At 39.2% G+C, this 16,724-nt stretch overlaps 2 protein-coding genes across 8 annotated transcripts in view; both read right to left on the minus strand.

Moving 5' to 3' along the window:
- The window catches only part of CCDC169 (coiled-coil domain containing 169), a 64,108-nt gene extending 57,192 nt beyond the window's left edge, over positions 1–6,916 (minus strand). The window contains exons 1-2 of the mRNA XM_032294464.1: positions 6,072–6,916; positions 4,253–4,332 (exon numbers count right to left, since the gene is read on the minus strand). Of these exons, the coding sequence (XP_032150355.1) occupies positions 4,253–4,332; positions 6,072–6,154 (163 nt within the window). The 5' untranslated portion in view covers positions 6,155–6,916. The remainder of the gene's footprint in view (positions 1–4,252; positions 4,333–6,071) is intronic.
- A 5,968-nt stretch (positions 6,917–12,884) lies between these two features.
- SPART (spartin) overlaps positions 12,885–16,724 on the minus strand; it is a 66,930-nt gene continuing 63,090 nt past the window's right edge. For all 7 annotated transcript variants that reach the window (XM_032294468.1, XM_032294471.1, XM_032294465.1 and 4 more), the window contains exon 9: positions 12,885–14,527. In XM_032294468.1, the coding sequence (XP_032150359.1) occupies positions 14,260–14,527 (268 nt within the window). In that variant the 3' untranslated portion in view covers positions 12,885–14,259. The remainder of the gene's footprint in view (positions 14,528–16,724) is intronic.

A 16,724-nucleotide genomic window follows, 5' to 3' on the forward strand; every position in this document is an offset into this window, starting at 1 on the left:
TCACTTCCTAATAGCTACAACCCTTATTTCTATTTCATGTTTTATTGCTTAATTGGAACTTTCAAAACTATATTGCATTTTAATAATAACAGCAGGCAGCTTTGGTATTTTTCCCCCAAGGATGGAAATGCCTCTACTATTTCATTACTAATTATTATACTAGTTTGAGATTAATAGAAGCATTCTTTTCCTTGTTTTGAAATACAAAAAACAAATGGCATTTTATTTAAAAACTTTTAGCATTTGCTGAAGTGAGTTTAAAAAATATATATTGGATCTATTAATATATTACCCACTAGCCAAAGGGATTTGGGCATTGAAACCTGCCTAAAAATGACTCAAAGGAGAAATCCAGGATGAAGATGTAAACTTGTGTGTCGTCAATACACAGACTGAATACAGATATCCTCCATATGACTGGAGGATATCACCTAAGCAGTGGGTACACATATTGAAAATGTCAGAGGACTGAGCCCTGGGGCACCACAAGGTTTTAGAAATCAGGAAGATAAAAAGAAATGATGAGTGCCTAGTAGTTAGGAAAACAGCCAAGAAAATGTGGTGTCCTAGAAGCCACTTGAACAAAGGGTTTTAAGGATGAGGTCATGATCAGTTGTAGGTCAAGTAACTGATGACTTAGAGCTTACACTGGTTTTCGCAAACTGGAAATCACTGGTGACCTTGACAAGAGCAGTTCAGTTGACTGAAGGTAAAACTTCTTATTGGAGTGAGTTCAAGGGAGGATGCGTCAAAATCATGCATGTATTCGGTAAATCTAACTATTTCTGTATCTAGATAAGCAAATGTCCCACAACCTCAGTAAACCAAGATTCTCTTCTTTAGAGAAAAAACTCTGAGGAGCAAATTTAAGCTTAAAAAGCGAAAAGAAGTAGAGACTGAGTATGGAATTTGATGCCAGAAGGTCTGGATTCAACTCCAGGTCTATCACTTACCACCTGTGTAACCTTGAGAAAGCCGTTTAGAATTCTGGAGTCTCCTTTTTTTATTTTAAGACTGAGTCTTGCTCTTGTCACCCAGGCTGGAGTGCAATGGTACAATCTTGGGTCACTGCAACCTCCACCTCCTGGGTTCAAGCAATTCTCCTGCCTCAGCCTCCCAAGTAGCTAGGATTACAGGCACCCACTACCACACCCAGCTAATTTTTTATTGTGTTTTTAGTAGAGACCGGGTTTCACCATGTTGGCCAGGCTGGTCTTGAACTGCTGACCTCAGGTGATCTGCCTGCCTCGACCTCCCAAAGTGCTGGGATTACAGGCATGAGCTACTGCACCCGGCCTCCATTTTTTAATCTATAAAATGAAGGTAATGATACTATCTTCAAAGGGTAGTTGTGAGGTTTCAATCATTAAAAAAAAAAAAATGCACTTAAAGCTCTACACAAATACTAATTCTTTTTACTTAAAAAAAAGTCACCTGAACATTTTCTTTACCATTTTCTTATTACTAAACTTTGTTGTGAAATTCAAATTAAAACATAAAATCAAATTTTCTACATATAGTTTCCTATGAATCCTAAACGACTTCAAGAGGTGTCTCTGAGAATATAAAGCTCTTTGGAGTTGTCTGTGTTTAACGTTTATGTAAAAATTAGTCCAGTGACAAGTAAGATCAAACAATAAGCAGATGAGAAAGCGGAAATAAAAACCACTCTTTTGAAGACTTTTGCTGTAAATGAGGCAGGGACAGGGGATGCTAGTTGAAGGGGAAAAGTGAGACCAAAAGAAGCCTATCATTTGTTCTTTGGGTAAAATAAATTCAGCATGTTTGTCTGCTGCTGGGAAAGATCCAGCAGAGCAGGGAAAACATGGCCATCACTAGAGTAATATCCTTGAGTAGGTGCGAGTAGATATGGAGGAGATAACCTGAGATGAGAATAAGGACAGATCATTCGTAGGAACAAGAGGAAAGAGGATGTGCAAGGGTGCAGGCAGATGGGTAGCTTTGTGGGTAGAAATATGCAGAAGTCCTCTTCTGATTGCTTCTCTTTTCTTTGAAAGAGGAGGATAAGCTCAATACCTGAGAGTATGAATGAGTGGAGAGGTGGTGGAGATTTGAGAAGAGAGCAAAAAGGGTGAAAAAATTATCTGAACAGTGAACATACCCCTAGTTGTTGTGTGTGCACATATTTCCAATAATAAATTCATTTTCAAACACCTTAATGTTGCTCCACTACCTTCAGGATAAATGTAAATTCATTAGCATCAAGAAATCTTCTTGATTTATTCCTTCATAAACTTTAATCTCATCTCCTAATGCATTCTCATCATGACCTATGTTCCATTTTTATCAATTACTTAGGATATTCTCCAAATGGCTTTATGTTTAATGCTCCTTTGCCAAATTGTATTTTCCAAAGATGACTGCAATAATATATTCTATCCCATGTGTTGCTCTGTAATGCAACCCTTAAAAGCAGTTTACTTCTCCACTCCCTTGAATCTGTGACTATTATGACCAATAGAATACAGTGGATATAACTCTGCACCAGTTCTAGGAGTAGCCCTCGACTGGCCTGGCAGTCTCTACTTGTGTCCTTTGGAATGCTTGTTCTTGGGATACATCCTCTTGGAACCTAACCACCATCCTGTGAGAAGAAAAAGGTACAAGAGGCATTTCTGACAGGCAGCCCTAGCTGAGCTTTCAGTCAAAAGCCAGTGTCAGACCAGCATACTTGAATCTTCAGTATACCTGACTGTAACCGAACAAGAGACCCCAATCAACAACCATCCAGTTGAACCACAGTTGATCCACAGAATTATAAGACATAATGTGTTGTTTGAAGCTACTAAATTATAGGGCGGTTTGCTATGTAGCAATAGACAAGCAGAACTGTTTTGAGTATGATATAGATGTCAGTTGTATTATCATTTACTAAAGGCATGGTAAATAGATGATCTAGGATCAAGTCATGGCTCTGCCACTCCCTGGCTATTTGACCTTAGAGGTTATTTGTATTCCTGGATTTCATTCTTCCATAAATGGGGATAATAATAATTACCTCACCTGACACAGTCCCTGGCTTTAAAGGAGTAAATGTTTCTGCCCTTCACCTTAGGCATTACTTTTGGCCCACTGAGGAAAGAACTTTCTTTCCTATCATTCTGACCTTTTCTCTTGATACCCACATACCAGCTCCTTCTCTTGAGAACTGCTGCTAGTACAACCTGCTGAGCCACGTTTTACTAGTGTGCATAGTTAATGCACTGCATGTGTACCTGTGAGCATGCCTTGTTTTTTCTGCAACTGGGTACATGAGAAGGTTCCAGCTACCATGCCAATGCGACTATTTGATAAGTACATTCAGAGCCTACCCCCAGTTATATCTAAGATATAGATATGGAGATAGAGGAAGCTACTTTGGCCTTGGGACAAAGCAGTATTCTCCAAATAAGCTTTAACAAAGCTTTGGGTACTTACAGAAAGTGGCATTGTATTTCTCATATGGCCACTAATCTTTTTGTTCATGGCTCCCCAAATGAGGAAGAGTATAAATGCCCACCCTGATAACCCTAATAAACTCCTCCTGTTCTTTAGCATTCAGTTCAAGCACTGCCTGTTCTGGAAAGCCTATCTTTATTACCTCACCTGAATTCTGTTAGGTTTCCCTTACCTAAGTTTCCATTTATCCTTATGTAGAACTTATATCACTTCTCATATCCACATTCTGGTTTGAGACTTTCTCCCAATAGTCAGTGAACCTCTTCAGAACAGGGAAAAAAAAGGTATTCCATTCAAAGTGCTGACATATGGCAGGGTCATATCTTGCATACATTATTTACATAAATTTACATAAATTTTAAGGATATATAAGTGTGTGTGTATACAACAGCCCCTACACCAAACACACATTCTTCCAACACAAATAGTCAAAACCTAGATAAGGATTTTAAACATATCCCAAGTCCTGAAGTTAAGATATGAAGAATATAACTTGAGTTGAATAGAAAACTGATATTTTATTTAATAAATAATATATTGATGTCATGTAACAAAGATTTTGCCAATAAACATCTTGAACTTGAAAGGTAGAAAAATAATTAAATAGTAATAGGTTTGATATTCTGAAGTATCAGTTTTAAAGCCTCTATCATAAATTATTATTGTGTCCAAAAAGCAATACTGAAACTTTGGTACTATTATTCAATATATGGAATTTAATGTACTATAGATATCCTGGTAAAATGAACAACAGTTATACAGGAGTCATATATATAAATATTTATTTATATACCTTCATTGTCAGTATTGAGTTTGGCTTCCAGTTCTGCTATCCTGTGTCTTAGTTCAAACACTGAGAGTTGTACTGCATCCCTGTATTTTTAAAATATTTTTGTTGAGTATGAATCAATTAAAAATAACATGAAAAATACATAGAAACCCACTACTACTTCAGGAACAATTTACTATAACACATCATTTACTGAAGTCCTGGTTGAGAAACAAGAATCAGGCAAAGGCAGGCTTCCAATTAGTCAGTTCTAGGACTCAAATATGCACTAAACTCAAAGACCCCCAGGCAATCATTGGAAACCCTTTATTTTTAACTTAAATATTATCCCAAAGGAGTTGGTTATCTGGTTTTTCAGAATCAAGCAAATTAGGCACTGCACATTATTACAGAAAGGCATAGCTAGGTCAATACATAACAGCTGACAAACTGAAACAGAAAAAAAGAAACTAATTTAAAAGGTTAGCTATTTAGGACATCAGTAAATAGAACATTACCACAGTATGACAGGGTCATTTATTCAATAAAATATTTGAATGCCTATTATGTTCAAGGCAATGTATTAAATACTGAAGAATTCCGTGAACAGTGAACAGAAAAACAGCAATAGCAGCCACAAAATTCCACTGGATGCGTATTACAAGCCAATGCTAAGTGCTTTACAGTGCATTTCATTCCAACCTGGGAACAACCGTTGGAGGTATAAGTATTTGTATACCAGTCTTAGAGCTGAGTAAACTGAGGGTTTAAAGAGGTTAATTAAGTTGTCTAAGATTGTATAATTACTGAGTGACAACAGATGGGGTTTACTGAGGACTGTCCTCAAGTACTTGCTCTTATCCTCTACTTCCCTGGAATACACAGAACCTGTCCTCAGAACGCGTGTAGTTTGGTAGCAAAACGAGAAATACACAGGCAATTAAAATACTGCGACTGGAGCTACAATAGTGGAAAACCCAGAACGCTATCTAGGCACATAGGAGAGTCCAATTCTCACGGGACTTGTGGATGGAGTGGGGAGTATGTCCAAAAAATACTTTAACTGTTTCAAAAATTTAATACGAAGTATGAATACTGTCTTAAAAAGCATAAAGGAGGAGTAACATTTTTAGTACGTGTCATTTTATGAAGTTCCCCTGAAAGGGATGAAAAAACCCACATAACTACATAAAAATTTTTGGAATTTTTTTTTTTTTTTTTTGAGACAGAGTCTCACTCTGTTGCCCAGGCTGGAGTGCAGTGGCGCAATCTCAGCTCACTGCAACCTCTGCCTCCCGGGTTCAAGCAATTCTCTGCCTCAGCATCCGGAGTGGCTGGGATTACAGGCGCCCGCCACTACGCCCGGCTAATTTTTTGTATTTTTAGTAGAGACGGGGTTTCACCATCTTGGTCAGGCTGGTCTTGAACTCCTGACCTCGTGATCCACCCGCCTCAGCCTCCCAAAGTGCTGGGACTACAGGCGTGAGCCACCACGCCCGGCCAATTTTTGTGATTTTAAACAGAAAACCTGGATTTATGATAACATCAAAACCAAACTCAACTTTTGGCCTTATAGTACATGGGCAAAATACACTCCATGTGATTGGATACTAAGGGCAGAACATCCTACCTCACAGCTGCCTACTTACAATACCAAAGGCTTAGTCAAAGAGGCACATGAATCTTTCTCATGGAACACTTTTGGGACGTCGCCCGATGTGCCCAGGTGTTAATTATGGTGCAGGTCTCACAGCGTCCTCAGCAGCATCGGCCCTAAGAGACGCTGCAGGTGACAGCTCGGGGGGCGTGGACGGGACCCCACACCGCGCCACCCCCGACTCACTTCTTGCGGATTTCTTCCAGCAACTGCTGTTTCAAGCGGTCGGTGCTCACACCGTCGAAGTTGTCGCCATTCTCTTCCTCCATAGTGTCAGGCTAGAGACTTCCTGCGCCTTTCCCCTCAGCACACCTTAGAGTAGAAGACATGAAGGGCCACCCGGAAGCGAGCAAGGACAGTACAACACGAGCCTCCCCACCGCTAAGCCCGGTTGCAGCCCCCGCGCCGGCCCGCTGAAGCACGTGGTGACGTCATAAAGCAACGCCCGCAGGCGGCAGGCGGCATTCTGGGTAGGCTGGAACAGAAATGGCGTCTGTCTGTTGGAGCGACTCTGGAGAACAGCTCGGGGGACACTCGTTGCTCAACACGCTGGGGTTAGATGTGCCTCGACTACACAGCGGAGTGTCAGGGGTCTGTCTGCTTTTTCTGGCCTCCTGCTGGCTTTGGTTGCTTTCCTAAACGTTGCCCTGGGCCGCAAGCAAAGTCAATTTCACTCTTAGCCCTTGTCCGGGAAATGCTGGATCCAAGAACAGCTGCGCCCTTCTTTGCTTCAGTTGAACAAGCACTAGAGTCGCTGGTTTGGGAGTGTCGGAGCGGGAGGAGCTGGCCTTAAAAAGGTACCTCCTGAACTCCGGGAGACTGCACCAGATTGCTTTGCATCTGTGTGCTGTTCATGAACATACCTCAGAGCTGCTCACTGCAACTTGAAATTTCATTCTATTTTAAACCACAAAGTTTGCATCCTACCCTTGATACATCTGAGTTTCCTTGACAAAAAGAGACAAACTGTAAAATGTTTGAAGAGATTTATTCTGAGCCAAATATGAGTAAGGAATGGCTGGTGACAGCCCTCAGGAGATCCTGAAAACACGTGCTCAAGGTGGTCAGGGTACAGCTTAGTTTGATACATTTTAGGGAGACATGGGACATCAATCAAATACATGTTAAGATGTACACTGCTTCCATCCGGAAAGGCAGGGCAATTGGAAGGGATGGGGAATGTGGGCAGCTTCCAGGTCACAGCTAGATTCAAAGATTTTCTGATTGTCAATTGGTTGAAAGAGTTAAGTTATTGACTAAAGACTTAGGAATGTCAGCCAGGCCCAGTGGCTCAGGCCTGTAATCCCAGCACTTTGGGAGGCAGAGGCCAGCAGATCACTTGAGGTCAGTAGTTCAAGACCAGACTGGCCAACATGGTGAAACCCCATCTCTACTAAAAATACAAAAATTAGCTGGAAAATTAGCTGGGCGTGGTGGCGCGTGCCTGTAATCCCAGCTACTCAGGAGACTGAGGCAGGAGGATGGCTTAACCCCAGGAGACAGAGGTTGCAGTGAGCAGACATTGTGCAACTGCACTCCAGCCTGGGCGACAAAGTAAGACTATGTCTCAAATACAAAAAGACTTAAGAATGTCTTTAGACAAGGGTTTGTGGAGACAAAGGTTTTAGTGAGAATGGGATAATTGATTGGTGTGGAAAATACAATTTGGGGTCAGAAGCCTTGTGAATATATACTTTTTGAGTAGAAAGTTTCTGGATGAGAGTATCATTTGAATTGGTACACTGAGTATAGTACATTGCCTTCCCCAATGTGAGTGGGCCTCAATCGACTGAAGACGGAATAGAACAAAAAGGCTGACTCCCCAGGAGTAAGAGGGAGCTCCTACAGCCAAACTGCTTGAGCTGGAGCACGGGTCTTTTCCAGCCTTGGGCTCAGACTGGAACTACACATCAGTTTGCCTGGATCTCCAGCTTGTCAACTGCAGATCTTGAGATTTCTCAGCCTTCGTAATTGTATGGGCAAATTCCTTATAATAAATCTCTTATACACACACTCCCTATTAGTTCTGTTTCTGTGAATTACTCTAATATAGAAGGTATGTTTATCAAAATTTTCTTGCTGTAAGTCTGAAAGGGCAACTCAGAACCAAGTAAACAGAATAAAATGAAGTGAATGAAGTGAAAAAGACTAGACTATGTGATGACATATCCAACCAATAAATGTACAGAGACTTTTTTTTTTTTTTGAGACAGAGTCTTGTTCTGTCACCCAGGCTGGAGTGCAGTGGTGCAATCTCGGCTCATTGCAACCTCCACCTCCTGGGTTCAAGCAATTCTCCTGCCTCAGCCTCCCGAGTAGCTGGGACTACAGGTGTGTGCCACCACGCCCGGCTAATTTTTTTTTGTAGTTTTAGTAGAAACAGGGTTTCACCAAATTGGTCAGGCTGTTCTTGAACTCCTGATCTCGTGACCTGCCTGCCTCGGACTCACAAAATGCTGGGATTACAGGCATGAGCCACCGCACCCAGCCCAGAGGATTTTTTAAAAAGGTCTGTTAGCTCACTCATAGGCAGGTGTTGAACAATGAGAACACATGGACACAGGGAGAGGAGCATCACACTGGGGTCTGTGGGGGGGAACTAAGGGAGGAACAGTGGCAGGTGGGGAGTTGGGGAGGGATAACATGAGGAGAAACACCAGATATAGGTGATGGGGAGGAAGGCAGCACATCACACTGCCATGTATGTACCTATGCAACAATCTTGCATATTCTTCACATGTACCCCAAAACCTGAAATGCAATAAAGTTTTAAAAAATAGCTAATACTCCTTTAAAATCAAGAAATTAAATTATTAGATATGTTCTGGCCCCACACATTTCAAACAATTCAATAAAATTCCCTAAGTGTACTATAAATAAAATTGCCAGATAAAATAGAAGGACATTATTTAGGACATATTTACACTAAAAAAAATTATTGACTGTATCTGAAATGCATTTTTTTTTTTTTTTTTGAAACAGAGTCTCGCTCTGTTCCCCAGGCTGGAGTGCAGTAAAAAAAAAAAAAAAAAAAAAAAAAAAAGTCTGTTAGCAGGATCTCACAGTGGGAAATTAAGAACAAAGGCAAGCAGAAAACAGGTTTGTCAACAGCTACAGAAACTACAGATCTGTAGAGACAAAGGAACTGAATTTACCCTCTTGTCTGAAATAACTAAAAAGCTGGGGGAAGGAGTAACAATGGTTTTGAAGACATTGAACATCAAGCAGTAAGGGACAATGATCACCAAGAGATGGGACACAAATGAGGCAAGCTCCAAAGGCCAGGGTACAAAGCAGAAAGGGGGAACAGAGGCAGAGGCTGGTGGTTGCCCTAAGTTGAGGAAAGAGTTTCTCTAAGAGTCTAGGGAGAACAAGCAGCTAGACTTTTCAGGGCAGTTTTAGAGAGAGCTGCAAAGGGTGTTCCCAGACTAAACTGGGAGTGGGGCTGCTATTTCTCGTGACCTAAAAACAATATGCAGATGAACTGAGGAGGAAGAGAGTTTTTATTTCTGCAACCAGTTACACAGAGAAGGCCTGGAAGTTATCACCAGACCAACTCAAAATTAGTTTTCCAGAGCTTATATACCTTCTAAACTTTATGTCTACATGTAAGTCTGCATTCATCTTAAGACACAAGTGATTAACTTCTTTTAATCTACAGCTAAGGTCTGAGTCCTGAAGACCTTTCTCTGGAGCATCAGTAAATTTAATCTAAATGGGTCCAGGTGCTGGGGTGATGACCCTTGTCTCCTGCTAATCCAGGGAGGTTTCAGGATTCTGTCAGACCCCCAAGAAACTTGTTTAAAAATGGGTACTGTTAAGAATTCCTTCCTTATTTTGTCATGTTTTCAGGCCCAGGAAAGGCCCAGGTAAAACTCTTGGTGGGCTTTTGTTACATTCTAGCCTTTGTGTAAGGGCCTTGGCTTTTTTAGCTTTTAGTATTTAACCATTCAGTCAGTACTGAAACAGATGTTATGGAGGCCTGTGTTATTGAGACCTGGCCTGCCACAGGGTACACTCTGCAGTGGAGTACTGATGAATGGTCAGTACTCGGGCCAGGGAAAGAACCACCACAAAGGATTAGAAGACAGTTTACAAAGGTGCGAATAAATACCTGCTGCCACCCACCAGAATGGAAAACCTCTGAATTCACAGGGCATGAGGCACACATGATTTTGCTTTAGGAGTGGAAAAAAATCTAGCCCTGACAAGTTTAAAAGAAAGATCCAAAAGTATCCAACTGGTTCTAAGTAACTTAATCCCATCTCAAGACAAAAGCTCAAGAATACTTACAGAAACACAAAACATCCAGTACCCAGTAAGGTAAAATTCACAATGTCCAACAATATCTTTGGTCTCATTATGTTGCCCAGGCTGGTCTCAAACTCCTGGACTCAAGAGAATCTACCCAACCTCAGCCTCCCAAAATGTTGGGATTACAGGTGTGTGCCACTGTACCCAATGTAACATTGTTTTCTTAAGGTGTTAGAACTCACCTGTAAGTCCATCTGGGGCTGATGTTTCTTTGTGGGAAGATTTTAAACTCCTTATGGTACTTGTTTAATCAGCCAAAATACTCTTAAAGACTTTGGTCGAGGGAATTAGCCTCTTGCCCTAACATCAGTAGGACTTACTATTTACAATGATGACAGTGTGGCACCGGAACAAAGGAAATGACAGACGGAGCCCAGAAACATCTCTGAGCCCAGAAACACTCACACTTGATATATAAAGACCTGTGGGAGATTACTGAAGAAAAGATTACTATTCAATAAATGGAAGATAATTGATTATCCACTGTGGGGGTGGGGGGAGACAGAATTAGATACCTTACGTCTTGCACACACACACACATAATTCTCAGTAAACACCTAAATGTGAAAAGCAAAACTGTCCGCAGTGACAAACAGGCAAATTTTACAGTAGAGGGAAATGAATGGCAAATGAACATGAAAAATTACTAAGGTCAGGAAAGGAGATCAGGAAAACACATTAAAACTATGAGATACTTTTTTATATATGCTACATTAACAATAAAAACATTGCCAAGGGAAATACTACTAAGAGAATACCATCATTTTGGAAAATACCTGGCATTATTTTGCAAAGTTAAAACTGGCCAACCCTTGATGAGCTAACAACTCCACTCTTATGTATAAAATCTCTTGCATATGTGTACCAGGGGACATTCAAAAATGTTTTGAGTGTACTGCTTCTACCAACAAAAACTAAAAACAAATGTCAACTGATAGGGAAATGAATAAATTGTGGTATACTCACACAGAATATTATACAGCAACTAAATCATCCATGCATATAAGCACAAGAATGAATTTTAAACATAAACTCAAAAAGCAAGTTGAATAAGACTTCACATTGATATATGAAGAAATCTTTAAAAATGAAACAGTATGTTTGGAGAATATACGTGTCATTAAAAAAGAGCAGGCTGGGCGCGGTGGCTCAAGCCTGTAATCCCAGCACTTTGGGAGGCCGAGGCGGGTGGATCACGAGGTCAAGAGATCGAGACCATCCTGGTCAACATGGTGAAACCCCGTCTCTACTAAAAATACAAAAAATTAGCTGGGCATGGTGGCGCGTGCCTGTAATCCCAGCTACTCAGGAGGTTGAGGCAGGAGAATTGCCTGAACCCAGGAGGCGGAGATTGCGGTGAGCCAAGATCGCGCCATTGCACTCCAGCCTGGGCAACAAGAGCGAAACCCCGTCCCAAAGGAAAAAAAAAAAAAAGAGCAAGGAACAATAAAAAATAATGATGTGGGAAAGAAGTTAGGAAGAACATATACATATATGTAACTGCCAGCTTTCCATGTCTTTAGTTAGGTGATGAGTTTATAAGTGTTAATTCCGTTATTCATCATACCTTACATATTATGTACAATTTTATCTATGTATTAATTATTACACAAAAAAATCTTTAGAAGACACCTATCTCCTAATGATTCAGTGGAATGGTGGGCAAAGTCCATTTTCTATACTCTAAGGCAGCCTACTTTTTCTGCAAAGGGCCAGAGAGTGAATGTTAGCCTTGTGGGCCACATATAGTCTCTAATGCAACTACTCAACTCTCATGCTGAACGAGACAGCAGCCATAGCCAATATGTAAACAAGTGGGTATGGCTGTGCTCCATAAAACTTTATTTTCATTGAAAACAGGTGGCCATCTGGATTTAGCCCATGGAAAAGACTTGCTGACCTCTGGTCAAAGGTCAAAGGTAACTTTTTCAAGTTTACATCCCGTTATTTGCCATTCCATTTTTTTTTTTAATTTTTAAAAAATTTTTAATTTCTTTTTTTTTTTTTTTTGAGATGGAGTGCCCAGGCTGGAGTGCAATGGTGCCATCTCGGCTCACTGCAACCTCCGCCTCCCAGGTTCAGGAAGTTCTCCTGCCTCAGTCTCCCGAGTAGCTGGGATTATAGGCATGCATCACCATGCCCCGCTAATTTTGTATTTTCAGTAGAGATGGAGTTGCTCCACGTTGGTCAGGCTAGTCTTGAACTCCTGTCCTCAGGTGATCCGCCTGCCTCAGCCACCCAAAGTGCTGTGATTACGGACTTAAGCCACAGTGCCTGGCCTAATTTTTATGGGTACATGGTAGGTGTATATATTTATAGGATACATATTTTGATACAGGTATGCAATTTATATTCATCACATAAGGGTATATCTATTGCTTCAAGCATTCATCATTTGTGTTACAAACGTTCCAATTACACTCTTTTATTTTTAAATGTATAAAAAGTTACTGTTGACTGTAGTCACCTTGTTGGGTTACCAAATATTAGAATTCATTCATTCTAACTATATTTTTGTACCCATTAATCAATTCTACTTCCCTCCCATCCCTTCAATGTCTCCTGGCCTCTGGTAACCATCATTCTACTCCCTATCTCCATGAGTTCAACTGTAATTTTTAGCTCTCACAAATGAGAATATGTGAAGTTCCATTTCTTAAATTTGAACAAAGCATAGATTGTATGTAAGCTATTTACCAATTCACTTTTATTTCCATTTTAACAACTAGTACATTTTCCTTGGCCTTAGAAAAAGCCTCCATCAGTTCTATGTGTTCCCGAAATATAAGCCCATGTGATAATGAGGTCAGGCAATTCAGAGTTTTTTATTCACAAAGTATATCCTTCAGACAGCTTCAAATAAAGTCTAATTAAGTAGCCACTAGAAGATCAGAAATTATTAGAATGGACTACAGCTATGAAAACTAGTATCTCTTAAATTCAATAAACAAAAATAAAATACCATTAGGTATTTACTTACACAGTTTGTTGGCCTATGTAAGTAAACAGGTCTGTGAATAGTCTGCCTTCTGCCAAAGTGGAAACCATAATGCCTGTCCACCATGGATTACGCCTAAGGTTTTCATATTCTTTACCTTGATTATGAATAGAACCTTTCCTTTTCAGAAACTTGTCTTTTAATATAAATTCCAGTGACAGAATCCCAGAATAAAAATATTTACCATTAGTAAACTCAATTCTGTTTATATATATATATAATTATTATTATTATTATTTTTTTTTACAAGTTTTAACCTTTTGGAAAAACAGAAGCAGATATGGTAAAATAATTTCATAAAGTACTTTTTTATCCAATTAGGCTTTTAATAATTACGTTGAATTTTAATACAATGCAACAATGCCCCCAAACTTCCTAGGCTCATAAGAGAATAATACCAGTCTCAATACAAAAGACTTAATAATCTATTTGTATTCATTTTAAATAAAAAAGACCATTTCCTAACAAACAGGTAAGTTACAAATGTAGTCCATTTTACTTTTCATGAGTCTTTTCCCTGTTTTGAACAAGTCTTTTTGAGAATTCTTAGTTTAGGATTAGTTTTTGTTTAGCTTATGCACTGAAAATTTTGAGAAGCATCTAAAAAAATCCACAATTAGTGCAAAAAGAGGAGACGATACTTTAAGTCATTCCTTCTATAAAAAGAATTAAGGTTACTAAATGCCAGTTTTAAGCAAATCTATAGTTTACTAATTTCGCTTTCTGAAAGATAGCAGATATAAAAATAGCTCAACATTAGGTTTAATAAGGTGTAAATAGCACACATATTATTAGCTTTATTTTACCTGCAAAAATATTTCAGCTACATTTGGAAAAAAATAAACTTGAGAATATAACTTCATATTGCTAAGATTAGATGCAAGAATACTTATTCTTTTCCTTTTAAATAGAAGACATGCCATAAAGTTTATGAAAGGTAATTTGTAGGAATGAATACATTTAAAAAATACTGGTTAATCTGTGAGGAATTCCACATTTGTCTATTTAACAAAATTTCATCCATTTCATAAGGCTTTGGTATAGGTGATCCCCAGTGCTCCATCATTTATCTTTCTTCTTTGTCTCCTTTACTTCCTTCGTCTGCTCATCCTTCTCTCCTCTCACACTGACATTTGCTGCTCCTTCTTGATTTTCCCTCTGAGAATGATCCACTATCTGATAGTCCTCAAGGAGAGTGTGTCCTGTTTGTGTTGCAGTTTTCTTCACCATTGCTTTGATACCAATGTTGTTAATATTGTAGGCAGTCACACCAACATTGACAGCAGAATCCACCGCATTGTGGGTAGCTTCTCCGGCATTATAGCCATATCTTTAAAAAAAAGATTAGAGGATGTAGAATGAAATGATAAATATAAAAGACGGTCTTCTGAATTAGTATTAAATAAGTCAAATGATTACTGTGTTATCTCGGAAAGCATACTCAAAGCTTAGGTTTCAATTTAATTAATAACTTAAAATACATAGCAGAGAATGAAATCACACTGTGAGAAAGCTGTATTTTCTCCTTTAGTAAAAACAGTGTGTGAAAATAAACTCAGACTAGCTGAGACTGATGTAATAAAGACTGTCAAATAAAAATAAAGTGTAAATTATAATATAGGTCACTAATCAGTCATTATTTCTTTTTTTAATCCTCCCTTTCTGAAAATATGAGGAAAAATATTCACAGAAGCAACTAATCTAGAGTCATATAAGCAGTTTCAAGTTCTACCTTAACCAAACTTTTGGCTACATCTTTTAGATTACAGGAATTTGAGTTTGTCTTTAAACAGATATTCTATGGCATTCTCCTCCAATCCCACCCTACTGCACACTCACTGGCCTCCTTGCTGTGAGCCTACCAAGCATTCAAAGGTCTTAGGACCTTTGTACTGGCTGCTCTTTGCTTGGATTTCCCATAGCTCTCTGCCCCACTTTCTTCAAGTTGGCTGAACTACAATCTATTATCTAACCTGTTTGACTTCTCCCACATGCCCACCTCCATCTCTTGCCAATCAATTCCCCTTTAAACTGCTCTTTCTTCTCCCATAACTTACCACTTTCTACATACTATAGAACTTATCACTGTTCATGTTTTGCTTGTCTCACTAGAATATAAACCCTGTTGGAGAATCTTAGCTTTGTTCTTTAATGTATCCTAAACATTCAGAATAGTGCCTGATATTCAATGAATATTCACTGAATGAATGAAATCAGTAATTCCTGCCCTATCTTCCTCAGTCTTTTGAGCATCAAATGCATAGCAAGTGCTTGGGAAATTATAAAGCATATACAAAAGTAGTTATTGATAATAACAAATATCTGCTGTTAATACTGTTTCGATGATAAAATGCAATTTGAGGTCTTTTACAAGCATACCAAAACATATCTGCCTACTCTTATTCTTTACCCTTTTGGTAACAGGCGTTTAAAGCTTTTCTTATCCATAGGTTTCCTCAAATAAAGGACTGTTTAAACAACAAACAACAAAAAGGCAAAAGTTTACATTTTCTCCAGGACACAGTGATGCTTCCTGAATGCTTTATGACCCCTACCTGGACTTTGTATATAACACTAGATCTGTCTTTTGAATTAACAAGTCCTCTATTACTAAATAACCTGGCCTAGAACTGTAGTTTGTGATCCCATTGGCTTGTTTGTGCTTGGCTTTTTTAACCCCGGTGTGAAGTAATCTTAACAGTGCCCCTGAATGATGATTCTATTCTGTCCTTTGCCTAATGTTAATAATTATATTAAGCTAGCGCATGGCAGAGCCTAGTCTGTCAAACCTTCCAAGTCTGTACTATTGTTAACTGGCAGCCTTCTCACCAGTCAACAGGAAAGCTCCCTTAAACTGCTTTCAGCCAGTCCCTGTTTTGTAACCCCTCAGCATTTCACAGGATTTGCTGATGGTGCAGAAGATGCACCACTGCTGATGGGGCCTTCTCATTATCAACGAAGGCTTAGTCACAAATACTACTGTCAGGTGGTAATGGCTATGTCTACACAAAAAGAAAGAGGTATCAGCAGTTTCAGCACTGAAAAACAGTGATCATAACTCTTGGTTGAGCCTGTTTTCCTGAGGGCTTACTTTTCCAGGACCATGTGAGCTACAATGAAGTGACACCACAACTCAAGAATTTCACCACAGTCATGTTTTCAGGTACAGAAAATCCTCCATATTTACAAACTTCCATTTCTGAGACTCTGAAATGTTCCCTATTCCACTGATAACAATTTGATAACCTCTAACTGCACTCATACTTCTATAGGTAACACAATTCTAAATGCTACACCGTTTTTAATAATGCACTAAAAATGAATTCATTTTGGCACCCTGTTAATTTTGCCTGTTTTTCTAGGCTATCTCCAGTTTCAGTAGCAATTCCTATTAATTTGGGGGAAAAAAAGAAAAACCAGAATATTCAGAAAACTAGATTCTAATGCTAACTAGCCATATGACCTTGGTCAAGTTTCTACCTCTTTGCATCTCATCAAGTTTCTCTTCTTTCTCTCAAAAAATAATG

Source organism: Sapajus apella, unplaced genomic scaffold (genome assembly GCF_009761245.1).
Source record: "Sapajus apella isolate SASKATOON/1434 unplaced genomic scaffold, GSC_monkey_1.0 scaffold32, whole genome shotgun sequence".
Taxonomy (NCBI): Eukaryota; Metazoa; Chordata; class Mammalia; order Primates; family Cebidae; genus Sapajus; species Sapajus apella.